This window comes from Eucalyptus grandis, chromosome 4 (genome assembly GCF_016545825.1).
Source record: "Eucalyptus grandis isolate ANBG69807.140 chromosome 4, ASM1654582v1, whole genome shotgun sequence".
Lineage (NCBI taxonomy): Eukaryota > Viridiplantae > Streptophyta > Magnoliopsida > Myrtales > Myrtaceae > Eucalyptus > Eucalyptus grandis.
The window spans coordinates 37,646,634-37,659,462 of NC_052615.1; the positions used below are offsets into that span (position 1 = coordinate 37,646,634).

At 36.9% G+C, this 12,829-nt stretch overlaps 1 protein-coding gene across 1 annotated transcript; it reads left to right on the forward strand.

Annotated features, from left to right (window-relative positions):
* The first annotated feature begins 6,736 nt into the window (after nucleotides 1-6,736).
* Nucleotides 6,737-11,149, forward strand: LOC104442258 (axial regulator YABBY 1). Its single transcript, XM_010055612.3, has 7 exons — nucleotides 6,737-7,071; nucleotides 7,181-7,333; nucleotides 7,687-7,804; nucleotides 8,660-8,708; nucleotides 10,210-10,285; nucleotides 10,499-10,573; nucleotides 10,896-11,149. Exons 1-7 carry the CDS (start codon nucleotides 6,946-6,948, stop codon nucleotides 10,965-10,967), a joined length of 669 nt encoding a protein of 222 aa, XP_010053914.1. The 5' UTR covers nucleotides 6,737-6,945; the 3' UTR covers nucleotides 10,968-11,149.
* The last annotated feature ends 1,680 nt before the right edge of the window (nucleotides 11,150-12,829 follow it).

Consider the following 12,829-nt stretch of genomic DNA (forward strand, 5'->3'; position numbering starts at 1 on the left):
TGACCCTTGTCAACGGCAATGAAGGGCTTGTAGGCCCTCTCGCAGATCTAGGCAAGGCCTTTCCTTGACCTACGCCCAAATCTCGCCCAGGTTTGGGCAAGGGCGAGCAACCTTTGCTCAGTCTGGGTGAGGGCCTATAGGCCCTCCCATGCCTTCAGTGAGGGTTGCCAACCCTTGGTCGAGGCCTAGCAATCTCCACCCTTGCCAACCCCTCCTGGCGATGGGGAGGTGGCGGTGGTAGTGGCTGCAATGGTGAGGGCTTATAGAATTGCTCGTTTGACTTCTTCTTCTTCTTAAAAAAATAAATAATAAATTTAGCCTATTTTTAAATTTAATTTCATAAAATTAGCATTAAAAATTAGATTTTGACCAAAATAATGTCATTTTAATATTATACTTCATTATTTAACCACATCATTGTTACGTGGGAGAGACAAATATTTTTAAAAAAGGTCATATCAGCACTTTCTATTAGTCAAATTGGATGGAGTTAACGGAATGACTTGATTAAACCAATTTGACAAGTCATATAACTTAATTGCACTTTTTGCAAGTTTTATAGTCCAATTACACTTTTATGACAAGTTTTAGGACTTTTAGTGAATATATTCCTTTAATCTATATTAAGAGGGTATAAAGCTCATAGATAAATGATGTGCAATACTTCATAAGCTATCTGTTTTATTGTCCTTTCAATGTCATGCTTTAGCCAACTCTTACATGGTGTGACAAATTTCATTGAGTTGTGATTGTAGTTAAAGTAGTATTGACGTAAATAGCTATAATTTTTGGAAAGGGGGATGTTGCATCTATATAAAGAGCATGTAAACCCCGTAGATAAGCTATGTGAGATAGTTTAGTTACATGTCAATATATTCCAAGCTATCGGTTTATTATCCTTTTTCATGTCACGCTTTAACCAACTCTTACATGGTGTGGTAAATTTCATTGTATTGTGATTGTGGGTAAAGTAATATTGACAACTGATAACTTTCGAAAAAAAAGGGATGTTTCATCTATATAAAGACCATATAAATCTTGTAGATAAGCGAGGTGGGATATTTCAGCTAGATGTTTGTATATTACCAAGCTATATGTTTATTATCCCTTTCATGTCATGCTTTAACTAGTTCTTACAAGGTGTGACAAATTTCACTGAGTTGTGATTGTGGTTAAAGTAGTATTAATATAAATAGCCAACTAATAATTTTTGGAAAAAAAAAAGGATGTTGCATATGTGTGTGTGTTTGTATGTATGTATGTATTTATTTATAAAGAGCAGATAAACCCCATAAATAAGCAATGTGAGACACTTCAGTTAGATGTCGATATATATTATTATTGTCATTTTCATGTCATTCTTTTACCAGCTCTTACATGGCGTGACAAATTTCACTGAGTTGTGATTGTGGTTAAAGTCATATTGACATAAATAGCTAACTAATAATTTTGAGAAAAAAGGGGATGTTACATCTATATTAGGAGCATATGAACCTCGTAGATAAGCGATGTGTGATACTTCAGCTAGATGTTGGTATTTTAATAAGCTTTTACATAATGTGAAAAATTTCGCTGAGTTGTGATTATGGTTAAAGTAGTTTTGACATAAATAATCTAATAATTTTTTAGAAAAGGGATGTTGCATCTATATAAAAAGTATATAAATCTGTAAATAAACAATATGGGATACTTTAATATCTTGATCGCTCATGACAAAAAAAGAAAAAAAGGTCAGAAGAATACCTATTTTGATCGCCTCAGCCTGATTTCTAGCAGCCAAATCAGGTTTTGGTCGCCAGAAGTCTTTTTAGCGAAAAAAAATTCATATCGTTGCTAGAGACGCATTTTCTTGTAGTCCTAAAAAACGAGGAGAGTTTATAGTGGAAATACTCTACAAATACCTGGCCCAGCTTTATTATCTTCGTACAGGAGCGAAGAAACTATATACTTCCATTAAAGAAACTATATTAATCAAAGGATATGAGTGCCTATGTTCAAATTCACGTAACCTACCTACCAATTCTTGAAACGACTATGTTTTATACACATATAATGTACAATAAGAAAAAAGTCCACAAGAATAAGCAGAAGTAAGAAAGTCACACGTGTGCAACTTTTATTATTCAATAACTGTTACATTTAATCTTCATTTCAAAACTATTTTCAGAAGAGATCCCTTCAAATTTGTTGTGTTCTTGATTACAAAAATCAATCCATAACCGCACTCATAACCTTCGGAAAATAAAAACAGTGGAGAAGGACATGGTTAGGTGAAACATACAACCATCTACAATGAACCAAGGATCTGGAACAGAAGCTCCTCGAAAGAGATTACAGAAGAAGTTAAATTCAAAATGAAAAGAGAAAAATATGCTTTTTTTTTTTTTAACGGAAAAGTAAGAATTTGAAAAAAAAATATTTCTAAAAATGACTGTCTATATCATTTAGAAAATTAGTTAATGAAATTTTTTTCTTATCAACAACAATTTATACCTCAATATTTTTGCTAATGATGAAACTTTTTTGGTTGACTAATATTTTTAAATGACATAAAAAACATTTTTTTTTTAATTTTCCATGAAACAAACGTATTCAAAGATTGGGTAACATTTACAAGCTTCATTTGTAATTCAAGTGATAAATTCACGCAAATCTAAAAGGCCCGTTTGCTTACCATGAATTAAAAGTAAAATCACTTCTTTTTTTTTAAATTTTCTATTAAAGTTTACAATATTATGTAAATTTCAAAAGAACTATGAAGTTACTATATGTTAATTTACATGTTAACATTTACTTATTTTGAAAGCTTGAGATGTGTAGAAAAATGTCAAAGTGTATAATAAATACATTTGATATGTTTGTTTCATTGAAAATTTCATAAAAAGGGAAACTATTTTTGTGAAAATCATTTTCAACAAAAAATAATTAATTCTCATTTGTTTGGTGGTTCAAGGAAAGTGATTTGCTTCTTGTGAGGGAGGGAAACTGTTTTCCCTAATCTAAACTTATCTTTTTCAATCCATGGAAAAAAAAATCCCTTTATCCAAATTCCAGAAAGTGAGAAAACAATTGCTCAAAACACAATCTTCCTTATAACAAAGAGACTTAAGTAAAGAGTGAAAAGTAAAAGTTAATCCAAAACACAATATTTTCGTGTCTTGCACCAATATTATCGACATATATTTGAATTGACATTTTGGTATTGCAAAATCAATTACAATCCAAAAAAAAGAAAAAGAAAAAGAAAGTTCCAACATACAATTCTAGAAGGAAGATGCAAAAGTTAAACATGCTTAGGGCAAGGGAAGTGAATAGCGGCTCTAACATGAATTAAGCAACACAGCCCTTTCTTTTTTAATTTAAAGAAAGAGTACAGACCTAGACTGACAAGCTCCTCCATTAGTGTGTGCTTTCGATGCTAAAAACAATGTCCGAAACAACATTCCCAAGTCTTTTCAAGCAACGTACATAGTCAATACTCAACGAGGAGGACACAATCATCACAACTGAATTATCATCATATTAACCTTAAATGGCAATCAAAGGGCGATAGTCCTCAACGATGGTAAGGAAAAGTGAACAGGTTTTTTTCCAGAGTTGAACTTTGCGACAATTAAAGTAAAAGAATAAAAATTAAAAAAGACAGAACTTGATTGGAAGGGACTAGTGTGCGCTGGTAAAAAAAGTCTAACCTAGTCTCTAGCTATTGGTAGGCAAAGCGAAAATTGGAAAAAACTCACCATGCAAGGACAAAACTATGGTAAAGGATCTCTGCCTCCTGTCATCACTGACGACTTCGTATCTCTGTGGGTGTATGAGAGAGAGAGAGAGAGAGAGAGAGAGAGAGAGAGAGAGAGATCTGATCTGATCAAGGATTAGTCATGTATGGCGTTGGAAGGAGATGATGATCAGCTTCTTGAGATTTACGTTATTTTTGTGGCGCTTAGCATCGTGATGATATCATCAGTTGCACCATAAATAGAGTCTGAACATAGCTTCAAACATCAATACCATTAAATCATCTCTTATATAAAAGCATCATTTCACCTACGACATTTTTGAATTTTTAATCCGCAAAAGTTACAATGATGAGTTCATTGTCTGCTCATATCTAAATTTTTTCAGTTTGCCGAATGCAAGAAAGAAGAAAATTTAGAAGATTTAGTAAATTGAATGTCATGTTGGATGATGAAATCTATAAATGAGTAGAATACGTGAAGCGGTTCCTTAGCTAGTTGTAATCCAATGTGAGTTATCCCTCTTATTGAGTCATGCATCATGAAATTATGAGAGGGAAAGAGTATTGGGAAGTTAAGGGACTAGATGTTTAATAAACCACAGAGTTTAAAGAGCAAACAATTTTGACCCAGCTAGCACAATCAAGAGGAACAGTGGGCTAGTTTATATCCTAAGATTTTGGACATGCCATACTGTCTAATGCCCGAAATACCTAAATGGATTGGGATCCTCTCCATTTGAATTACATTGATATTGTCATTTAATTTAGTCTTTTTAGATGGAAGACACGTTGACATGGTATTGCATAAATGGTCAAGATTAGTTTTCAGATTCCCTTTTGTATGCATCTTCCGCCTTCTTCTTCTTCCATAGTCGCGTCTGCAATGTCCCCATCGTGGCTACACCTCCCCCGCCACCGTGCTGTGGCCTCCATGGTTGACCTCAGCCCTAGCCATCGTAAACAATGGCGGGGGCTGGAGACGATGTCCTATAATCCTATGTGAGGTCGAATGAGGTTAACAACTATTGACATGGGTTAACCTAATATAAGTATTTCCTCTTATTGGTGCATATACATATGTTCGAGAGACATTTAAGCTCTAATTAGTCTAATCCAAGAGCAATTCAATTAACTTCTGGAAGATAAAGTTTCTAAACCGAAAATTGGCTACTAGAGGGTAATGGGATTTCAAGACTGGACTTCTTCCTACTTGTTACACAAGTTTACTTCTTAAGGACTCTAAACCAAGTTCATAAGCAACTTAATCTAATATGCCCTACACCAATAGCAATTTTAAGAAGTCAATAGTTCATGGTTGTACGTTTGCAACGTGGTTGCTTATTTCATATTATAACTAGAAGTTCCATTTTCATTTTCTCATTAACTTTGCCCATTTTCGTTGAATGAGACCGCGGTTTTCACACTCCAATTAACATATGTCGCTTTTTCTGTTGTTGACATGCATTTTTAGCTATTTGGACAAGGATTAAGGCTTAGATACTTGATGGTACTATATACAAACGGGTTGTTAAATCGATGTCCACACTTCTACATCTTCATTCACACATCAAGTACGTGCATAATCATTGTCATTCACAAGGAAGGTTGGTCAAAACCGAATATATAAATGTTTACCGCATGCTAATGTAACTGTTCAGCAATTTAGGAAATGCTTCTCCACAATTTGAAACTTTTTCGAAGAGACCAATCTTGCTAATCCAAAATCCCAGCAAACTATTAATTAATGGGGGCGCAGATGAAGCAAGAAAAGAAAAAAGACATATTTTGGGCATTGGTGCAAAAATTTACAGAACTTTAAAAGCTTCGGTGTCCAGAGAGAACCATGCTACACTAAAACGATGAAAAGACTCCTGAAACTTTATTGTGAGTACAGAAATGTGGCTAAATGGGATTGGATCTTTGATCAGCTATAAATTAGATTAGCGTAGGGAAGAGAGAGAGGGGAAGAGAGAGAGAGAGAGAGAGAGAGAGAGAGAGAGAGAGTATTGCAGAGAGACAGAGCTAGGTACCTTCGTCGTATTGTGTTTTTGAACTTAGGAGAGAGAAAGAGAGAACAAAGATTTGATCGTGAGGACAATGGAATTGTAGAAAACCGAGAGAAGAGAGAGAGAGAGAGAGAGAGAGAGAGAGAGAGAGAGAGAGAGAGAGAGAGAGAGAGAGGCTTCACAGTTGATCACAGACACACAAATACACCGGGAGGGTCTTAAGTTTGAAAACAACTGGTGAATGACCGCCAGAGCTAACCGCCCATGCACACGTCCCTTTCTCTTTTCCTATCCCCCACCTCTGCCGCCTCTGGAAGCTCTCTCTCTCTCTCTCTCTCTCTCTCTCTGCCTCATCCTTGGGGACTGTCAACCATTCATTTTCCCTCTCCCCTTTAACCTCAGCCGTTTATTTTCAACTCTCTCTCTCTCTCTACCTCCCCTAGCTGTGTGTCCTGTTTGTGTTGCAGCAACAGTTTGTACAAATACCAGGTCTTCCAAATTATCAATAAACAAACAAGACTAACCATAAAACGCGATTTTTGGTTTACATCCATATATTGCAATACGTTAAAAGACTATAACTCAATAATTTAAACTATTAGATACAAAAAATGTTTGTATCTCAACATGATGCGATGTATGATAAATTAATTTAATTACAAATTACATCAAAAAAAGGATATTGTATATATGTATGTATGTATGTATGTATTGAAAACCACTATTTATCATTGATGTGGTAGACATAACAAATCAAAGTTGTAAAAAAAATGCTTGGAACTTGATGTTTTCACCAATGAGCTTCATTTTAATCTCTAATTTTTCCTAACCTATATGCAGGTTAATCTATATCAGAATGAGCTTCAAAGATACTTTTCTATGTTTAAGTCTTTTTTTTTTTTCTTTTTTGGCCGGATTTCCATTCTTACTTGAAAAGGATGAGAGGGAAAGGCCTTTCTCGGTCTTCTTTCTCTACACATTCTCTCTCTCTCTCTCTCTCTCCCCCCCCACCCCCACCCCGCTTTTGTCTCCTCACTATCTCCTCTTCCTCTCCTATGTATAGCAAAAGCAACTGAACAAGCAAACCAAATTCAAGGTGGTTAAGCTGTCTTTCACACTCCATTCGGCCATATCTCCTGTCAATCCATCCATCCATCAAATCAAAGCCCAAGAATTTATCAACTTCAACAAAAGGAAAAGATGAACATGATGTCCTCTTCCTCATCGTCGTCGTCTGGTTTCGCACCAGATCACCACCACCACCTCTCGTCTCCCACCGAGCAGCTCTGTTATGTCCATTGCAACTATTGCGACACCGTCCTCGCTGTATGTACTCTCTCTCTTTCTCTCTCTGTGCATGATCCAAGAATGACTTTGTTTTTGTTTTGGTGGTTTAATTTGGGGCTTGTGTTTATGCACACAAATGCACACACAGGTAAGTGTTCCTTGTACCAGCTTGTTCAAGACGGTGACAGTCCGATGCGGTCACTGTACCAATCTTTTGTCCGTCAACATGCGCGGGATGCTTCTTCCCTCAGCTAACCAGCTTCAGCTTGGCCACAATTACTTTACTCCTCAAAACCTTCTGGTAATTGTGAATTTATAACCTGTTCCACCTTCGCGTCTGAGCAAAAATAATGAAGAAAAAGAAATTACGGGGTTCCACTTCCCACATCACACCATCTTGTGATCTTTTACAAATCACAATTCATAAATTGGGTTCCCTTCTAAAGACATACATTAACTCGGAAAAAAAAAAGTTCTTGGTTTTATTGTAACAAATAGTATAAGAAGAACGCATTTTTTTGAAGGTTCTCAGGAAATACGAATTGGTACTTCTCTGAGGTAGTATTACCGATGTGTATCTTGGGTCAGATAAAATTAGTATTATTGTTTTCCTTACTTAATGTGTTGGCTAATTATGGGGGTTGGACATTATAGGAGGAGATCCGGAACGCCCCACCAAGTTTACTGATAAATCAGCTGTCGCCGGCCGACTCGATAATGCAGCTACGAGGAGGAGCTGAGCAGATCCCTAAGCCTCCAGTAGTTAACAGACGTATAAACATTCTCTCTCTCTCTCTCTCTATTTAAATATTTCCTTCTTTATTTTTCTTTTTTTCTATACCCATCTTTCATTTAGGTTGACCTATGTTTCATGGTGTGAGCCGACACTGGACAAATTCTAAATGGCAACTCTCTCTCTCTCTCTCTCTCTCTCTCTCTCTCTCTTTCTGTGTGTGTGTGTGTGTGTGTGTGATATGCGCAATATATACGTAAGAAAGAGTTGCAGTTCATCTGTGAGAGAGAGAGCGTCAGGTTATTTTTGTGATCTTCATTACTTGAAAAGTTCAGTAGTCCTCAACAAGATCTAAATTCTCCTTTTTGTTTTGAGCTTGCATAACATGTAAGAAAAAGAACTTCATAGCCCATCAGATAGCCGCCGCCTCCTATATTCTATGCAATGACTAGCCAAGAAAGCCTACATTTTGTTTTTCTTCTTTCCGCAATCCTCACTTAATTGATCAAAGATTTCATTGTCCCAATCGTTTCTAGAAGAAAGAAGCCATGTCAGATCATCTTTCGCTCTGACTCTGAAAGGGGTTTTCATCTTCTTTTTTTTTTTGGTAAAAGGGGTTTTCATCTTCATCTCCGAGATTGTCAAAAAAAGTTTGAGAGAGAGAGAGAGGTTTTGCCATCTCTCAGGAGGTCATGATGAGACTATGATGAGAGAGAGAGAGAGAGAGAGAAGTGGAGTGGTGTTGCCATATCTTGGAAGTCATGATGAGACTATGATAAGAGAGAGAGAGAGAGAGAGAGAGAGAGAGAGAGAGAGAGAGAGAGAGAGAGAGAGAGAGGAGATATTAATGTGTCTTTGATTTGTCTGTATGTCTGTCTGGTTGCTCATGCCCAGCTCCGGAGAAGAGACAGAGAGTACCTTCTGCCTACAACCGCTTCATCAAGTAAGTAAATACATTCTATTTTAAGCACATGTATGATGATTAATTATGCATTATCCCTTTTACTACTGGCCAATGTTTCTGCTTTACTAATATTTGTAAGCTCTAAGGAGCAAAAAAAAAGAAGAAGATGAATTTATGGCCATAAAAAATATGCCTTCTTGCAAGCTTAAGAATATTTATGGCGATAAGCATCCCTCGATGATACATTTATCACCCCCCATCAGTGTTAACCAAGTGACAAGTACGTGTACACTAAGAATTAAAGTGACTAACCTATCTTCCCATAAATGCGTACAAGTGATTTGATAAGGCCAACTTGCCGATGAAATTGAATCTCTTATTGTTTTTTTGTTATTCCCTTCTGTGGCTCATACGATATAGATGTTAAAGAGATAATTAAACATGTTAATTGATTGATGAGAGGCATTTGGTATTTAGTAATTAAGACAAGAAACGTTCGGCAGACTTTCGGTTCCTAGCACTTCGGGAGGTGCTCAGGCATTAAACGGTACATAGTAGGTGCGGTTTTGTTTAAGTTGTGATGGAAAATACTAATTGTTGTCCTACGTTTGCACAATCGTGAAATTTTAAGGATGATAAATGACGCAGTGGGGTTTAAAAGACCAAAATCAAACGCTGGAAGATGTTTAGAAACCCATAAATGTATTTAACCCTTAGGTAACATATGAAGTCATGAACAATTTATTTATTGAGTGGCAAGAGCTAATTTCGTGTAAAATATATTCTAATTCATTACTTAAGAAACGCCACCAAGTTTCTAACGAGATACCTAGTCAAGAATCTGTCTTGCATGTTCTTGTAGTTTGTCACCTCATACTGACAGGAAAATGTCATCGAGAGTTTCCCAATGGAGAAATTATATGTGCTACCTGCTTAGCATCATCATTGTCTGTCAAATTGAGAACTTATAAGCCCGGAAGAATTGCTTAATTGTTAGGTTAAAATACTGATCTAACTGACAGGCGCCTCAATCTCGTCAAGAATAAAGCCTTTTTTTTTGCAGTCGATTGTGGACTGTGTTTATGTCCACTTTTGGCCATAGCTTTTGTCATTTCGTGTTCGTTTTCATTGTGTCTTATTACTCGCACGTGTTAAAAGCCGAACCAAAATAAAATAAAATAAAAGCATGTCTCACATCGATATGCAGAGACAAGTATATTGTTCAAAGACTGCTTCTTAAATGTCTCCATCCCTCCAAGACCACTGGACCCTTTCTGGAGGTGATGCTGAATGATTGATGAACCATTCTTTTTTCCCTTTTCCATTATGTCGGGTTTATTCGTGTGTCGATGCATGTGTTTGTGCGCTGACGTTACATCCAAAAGCAAAGACAAAAAAATGCACAAGCCCACTCGGTTTTCAGTACATTTCGGACCTTGCATTTGCCTATATTTCCAAATCCTTCCATGTCTCATTCAAGATTCCATAATTACAGTCTGAAAACTCGCGAGTCCGATGATGAAATTCTTTGAATTCGCAGGGAGGAGATCCAACGCATCAAGGCAGGAAATCCCGATATAAGCCACAGGGAAGCTTTTAGTGCTGCTGCGAAGAACGTAAGTCTTACAGCCATCTTTTCTTTGGTTTTTTTCCTTTTCCTCTCTATTGAGAAGTCGCTCTCTTGCCTCATCTCCCGCCACTCGTTTATTGGGTTCATTCATTTTCCTTTATACTCTCCATTTGAAACATCCAACTTGGGACGTTTCATCAGAAAAAAGCTTTCGATTTCTGATGATCGTACGCTCGTGTTCTTTTCTCCCTTTTTGCAGTGGGCCCACTTCCCCCACATCCATTTCGGACTCATGCCTGACCAGCCCGTGAAGAAAACTAATATCTGCCAGCAGGTGATATTCTTCGAAACCCTAAAATCAGTTCTACTACTAATTAGGCTATTAATCATTCTATTTATGGAGATTGCGAGAGGACACGTCGTTAGATGACATATAACATCGAATGTGGGAGCAGCCTTCTCCTTTCTGGTAAGCAAAATAAAAATCAATGCGAGAAAAGGAAAGAAAAGAAGCTGAATTCGTTAGTATCATTTCCAGGTCAATGAAGAAATATTATGGGTAAAGGGGATTTCTGCATCATGGTCGATATGACTAATAAAATGATATTGAAATTCTGGCATGCCTTTAAAATAATATGGTTTTGGGAATTTTGCAGGAAGGAGAGGATGTGCTGAGAAAAGATGGTGGTCTCTTTGCAACTGCGAACGTGGGAGTGTCGCCTTACTGAGAAACTCTACGTTGGGTGTCTGTTTAAATTTCTGGAACTGTTCTTCCTTCCCCCTCCCCCTTTAGGGTTCTTCATTTGCGGAGGACTCTCGACTGTTCACCTGTTTTGGGATTGCTTAAATTCGTGTTTGTCATGGTCTGATGGGGTAACATTCCGAAATATGCTAAAAACAATGTTTGCAACTCGACTTAACAACTAATTTCAGGAGACTGAGACATGCTCTCCCTCCTTAATTTGTGTCCACAATTCTAATAAATAACACCTGCCATAAGACATGACTAATGTGTTACTAAAGTGATAATATAAATATCATCATATTCCGAAAATCTTTTGCACGTTTTAAATTTGAGCTAAATCTAAATCATCCTGCAATAATACAAAGTTTGCCCTTAAATGACTGAAATGAGAACTACTCCTCCTGAGTTTTTTTCCTATTATTTCTGCTCTTGAATCTATATCATACTGTTTTGCTACTAATGATTAAAGATAAGGCTTACATAATCCTTTTTCTTGTTTTTGTCCATTTTACATCGATTATTCAAATATATTAGAAAAATCACATTGTCATAGATGATACTGCAAGGGGTTTTATCGCATTGAAGGATGAAATTATGGCTAAGCAAATATTGATAATTTAATAAGTACATAAATAGTACAGATACATGAGCTTAAGCCAGAAGGCGTGTAACAACTAAACAGTAGCAAAAGTAGGGCGCATTATGACCCATCAGTAATAGAAGAACGTAAGGGTCAACACCGACATCACAGGAGCCCCAAACTTAGAGGATTGGAAAAGTTCAATGAGTGGCGTGGTGGCGGCCACCGATGTTGGCTGGAGCTCCGATGAGCAGCAAGGCATGACAAATGAAGACGATGAAGCTTAGGCAAGGATTTCTGTAACAAGATGTGCAGGCAGCATCCGTTATCTGTTACATGGAGATGATGAAGGACAACGGCCCTCACCAAACTTCAGCAGAGGAGAGGCGTGAAGGCGGTGGCGAGTAACCAAACAGCGATACCCTTTCTTAAATAGACATTTGACCAAAGGGTTAGGGTTTATTGCAGGCAAACTGCTGATAATTTTTACGCAGCACAATGACATAAGTGAGTACAATTTTGAGCAACCTTGTGTAATCTAGTACTTACAAAACTTCAACTGCGCCGGCGCCAGGCAGCCTCCTCCTCGGGTGATTTTCATGCTTTTGCGCATGAAGAAGGTGATTGTTCTTTTTTTCTTTTGTGCGTCCAATAGCCAAATTGCTCTCTCAATTAATTGTGGATAGAAATTAATGATTATGATAACAAAGATCGTGAATTTGGATAAATATGCAACTACACTCAAAACACGGATTTTCCAGTGAATAACTTTCCTTTTAAGCTGCGAGAGAAGACTGAAATTTACCGTGAAAATTGATTTATAATGTATAAACAATTCTGAAGCAGTGTCGCTATTTGCTTTTCATCTCCTATTGATTAACACATTGGCATTGAGGTACGGGCTAAGCACGTGCAGACATAAGAAAATGACGGTTATCTTTGTAGTCGGGGATGTGGGGAACCTTAAAAGAATGCGCTTATTTATATTTATGTCCTTATTGTTTTGGTTTCACGCTTCTCTATTAACTAATCTGTTATAAATACATTGTCAGTCCGTTTCTTAATAGCTTAAACTTTAGAGAAATAAAATTTGTTTAACATGGTATCGAAGCATAGATCAAGTATTTGAATCTTAACACAAACACTCTCTCTCAAATTTCTCCTGGTTATTATACCCCATTATTCTACCTGCTTTCTTGGTCCAACCGTAATCTTGTTGACATGGTTCCATCCACATCCTAATTTGCATAGGTAAGATCGACTTA

Coding starts and splice junctions, on each gene's coding strand:
- LOC104442258 (XM_010055612.3), top strand. CDS start 6,946: ATGAACATGATGTCCTCTTCCTCATCGTCGTCGTCTGGTTTCGCACCA. Junction 8,709..10,209: donor GCCTACAACCGCTTCATCAA/GTAAGTAAATAC, acceptor TTGAATTCGCAG/GGAGGAGATCCAACGCATCA. Junction 10,286..10,498: donor TTAGTGCTGCTGCGAAGAAC/GTAAGTCTTACA, acceptor CCCTTTTTGCAG/TGGGCCCACTTCCCCCACAT.